The 2500-nt window shown below is 43.2% G+C and overlaps 1 protein-coding gene across 1 annotated transcript in view; it reads left to right on the top strand.

Annotated features, from left to right (window-relative positions):
• LOC307032902 (dysferlin-like) overlaps nt 1-2500 on the top strand; it is a gene marked incomplete at its 3' end in the record, with an annotated part of 87176 nt that overhangs the window by 29504 nt on the left and 55172 nt on the right. Inside the window, 2 exon segments of the mRNA XM_079671180.1 lie at nt 598-682; nt 830-907. Of these exon segments, the coding sequence (XP_079527306.1) occupies nt 598-682; nt 830-907 (163 nt within the window).

The following is a 2500-nucleotide window of genomic DNA, read 5'->3' as shown; positions in this document are numbered from 1 at the left end:
TAAAGCACTTACTCATCACTGTACATTGTATACCAAGGCAGGTTTACCATCACTCACTGTACGGAGGCTCAGTCACTGGTACACTTTTATCTATAAAGCTATGTTGGGCAAACTCCCGTATTATATCTGTTCATTGATAAAGCAGAAAGTTGCAAGCAGCTATTGTCTGCGATCACAGGATATAGTCTTGTTAGATGTGCCAAGAGTAAGGACTGTCTTAGGTAAGACAGCTTTTATGTGCGCAGCTCCACTTGCTTGGAACAGTCTACAGGCAAAATTGAAATTGAGCATTTTTATTTCTCCGAATGTATTTAAGGCATGTCTAAATGAAATGCTTTCTGACACTCTGGGTATTTGTAAATGTTGAATATGTAAATATGATATCCTCTGTTGTTTGTATGTTGTTTTTATGTTTCATGTGGAACTAAATGATGCAGGTCTCCCTTGTAAATGAGATCGATGATCTCAAGGGACCAATCTGTCTAAATAAAGGTTTGAAATGAAATGAAATGAAATGAAGGCCTTGCTATGTTTTACCAATGTGTTGTTTTCAAGACAGAAAATGCTTGTTTTGATCGTTCTGAATTAATCACACAGAGCAGTATAGAGGACAGGAATGAAGACAAGTCCGTCACAACAACGTTCGGCGTCAACAGACCGACCATTTCCTGTTTCTTTGACCGTAAGAAAACACCTTTCTTACTTCTCCCTTTCTCACCACTTAATTTCCTGTCAATACGATAATGTGTGTGTGTGTGTGTGTGTGTGTGTGTGTGTGTGTGTGTGTGTGTGTGTGTGTGTGTGTGTGTGTGTGTGTGTGTGTGTGCAGGCGGCACCCGCTACCACCTGCGCTGCTACCTGTACCAAGCCAGAGATCTGCTGGCCATGGACAAAGACAGCTTCTCAGGTATGTTTCCCATCATGCATCTGTCATTTGGTTATTTGAAATGCTGATAACTTGTTGACTGAAAGGAAGTCACCAAATGTCGAAAAAGTGTGTGTGTGTGTGTGTGTGTGTGTGTGTGTGTGTGTGTGTGTGTGTGTGTGTGTGTGTGTGTCCATGTGTGTGTGTGTGTGGGTCAGAAAGCCACAGCAGACCAGTGGCGGTTCTACGGGGTGGCACGGGGTGGCAGCTGCCACCTCAGAAAAATGCCTTGCCACCCCAGCTGCCACCCCATTTGGCAGCTTTGTTTTGAAAGAAAGGTTGTGGCTCATCGGACATTTAGGAGAGAAAATCTCTAATGTCCGAGTGCAAGTGAATGCAGCACACGACGCGAGCCTTGTAACCCCTCCCCCCCCCCCCCTTGGCGCGAGCTTGGAAATCTGATTGGCGGCGATTTCATTTGAACGGGAGGACAGCGCAAAACGAGAAGCATTTCGGATACAAGTAGAGACAGAAGGAATGAGGTATTTGCGGTCAGGGTATGGCTGGGGTAGGCTACAGCCATACCAATAAATGGCTTAGCCCACCATGAACAATGATATTAAAGTAAGCAAAATAAAGTCTGCCAACTCGCGGAGTAAATTGCACAGACAGCAGTTAGAAAGATTGATTTCAGTAGCCACTTGTCTGGAAATACCGAAGACTAGAAACGTTTTTTAACACTTTTGTCACGTAGTGATCGTCTTCTCAATAGAACATCTTTGATAATATCTTCTGGCCAATCAGAATCACGATAACGGCGTGGTGTTGTTGCAGGAAGTCCCGACGGAGAATACTTTTGCTGTAGTACATCTCTATATACATCGGTACAACTATAAGACCCCACGGTTTGATGATTGATAGGTGTGTGGGCTGTCTTTCATTTTGACACACAGAACAATGGGGGCTATCCACCCTTATCCACAATGTAAAGTAATTCACACAGCCTCTTCCCTCTCCTCTCTGTGAGGAGCAGCAGGTTCAGCTTTCAGAACAAAGTAACAAAAAACTAAAATGGCATTCATTTTTTTAAATACGTTGTGTAGTAATATATATTTATTTATTTTTCTTCTCAAGAGAGCACCAGAATGTGTATTTGATGTTAGTATTTCAAAAAATCTCCTGGGGGAGAATCCCCCCAGACCCCCCTGCAGGGGTTGGGTTTTCAACTATTTCACCTGTGTGGAAATTGCAGGATTGGCTCCAGGTCGCCCTTTTTAATTACTACAAGACAAATGTGCCTTTTTATTTCATACAGTTACATTTGGATTGAGACAGGGAAGTAATCTAAACCTCACGCGTGGCGTTTCACTGTCAAGGGGAGCGTGTATGTAATTACATTGCAAATACTGACTTGAGCCCCACCACTGTATGGGTTAGCCCTACCATAGATTACCAAACACAAATATTCTGGCGCCGCAACTGTTTGCGGTCTACTATGACAAAGAAGAGCCTGTCAAGTTTGGCTGTACTCAGCATTGAATCAAAACGCACCATAGCTTTAAATCTTAATAAGTTTGTGTGGCGTTTTGCTGATCAAGATGGTAATCGCCACATTCAGCTGTTATAGACATGCCA

Source organism: Notothenia rossii (genome assembly GCF_949606895.1).
Source record: "Notothenia rossii genome assembly, chromosome: 3".
Taxonomy (NCBI): domain Eukaryota; kingdom Metazoa; phylum Chordata; class Actinopteri; order Perciformes; family Nototheniidae; genus Notothenia; species Notothenia rossii.
The sequence above is the reverse complement of the archived record's forward strand: the minus strand, read 5'-3'. Positions and strand labels throughout refer to the sequence as shown.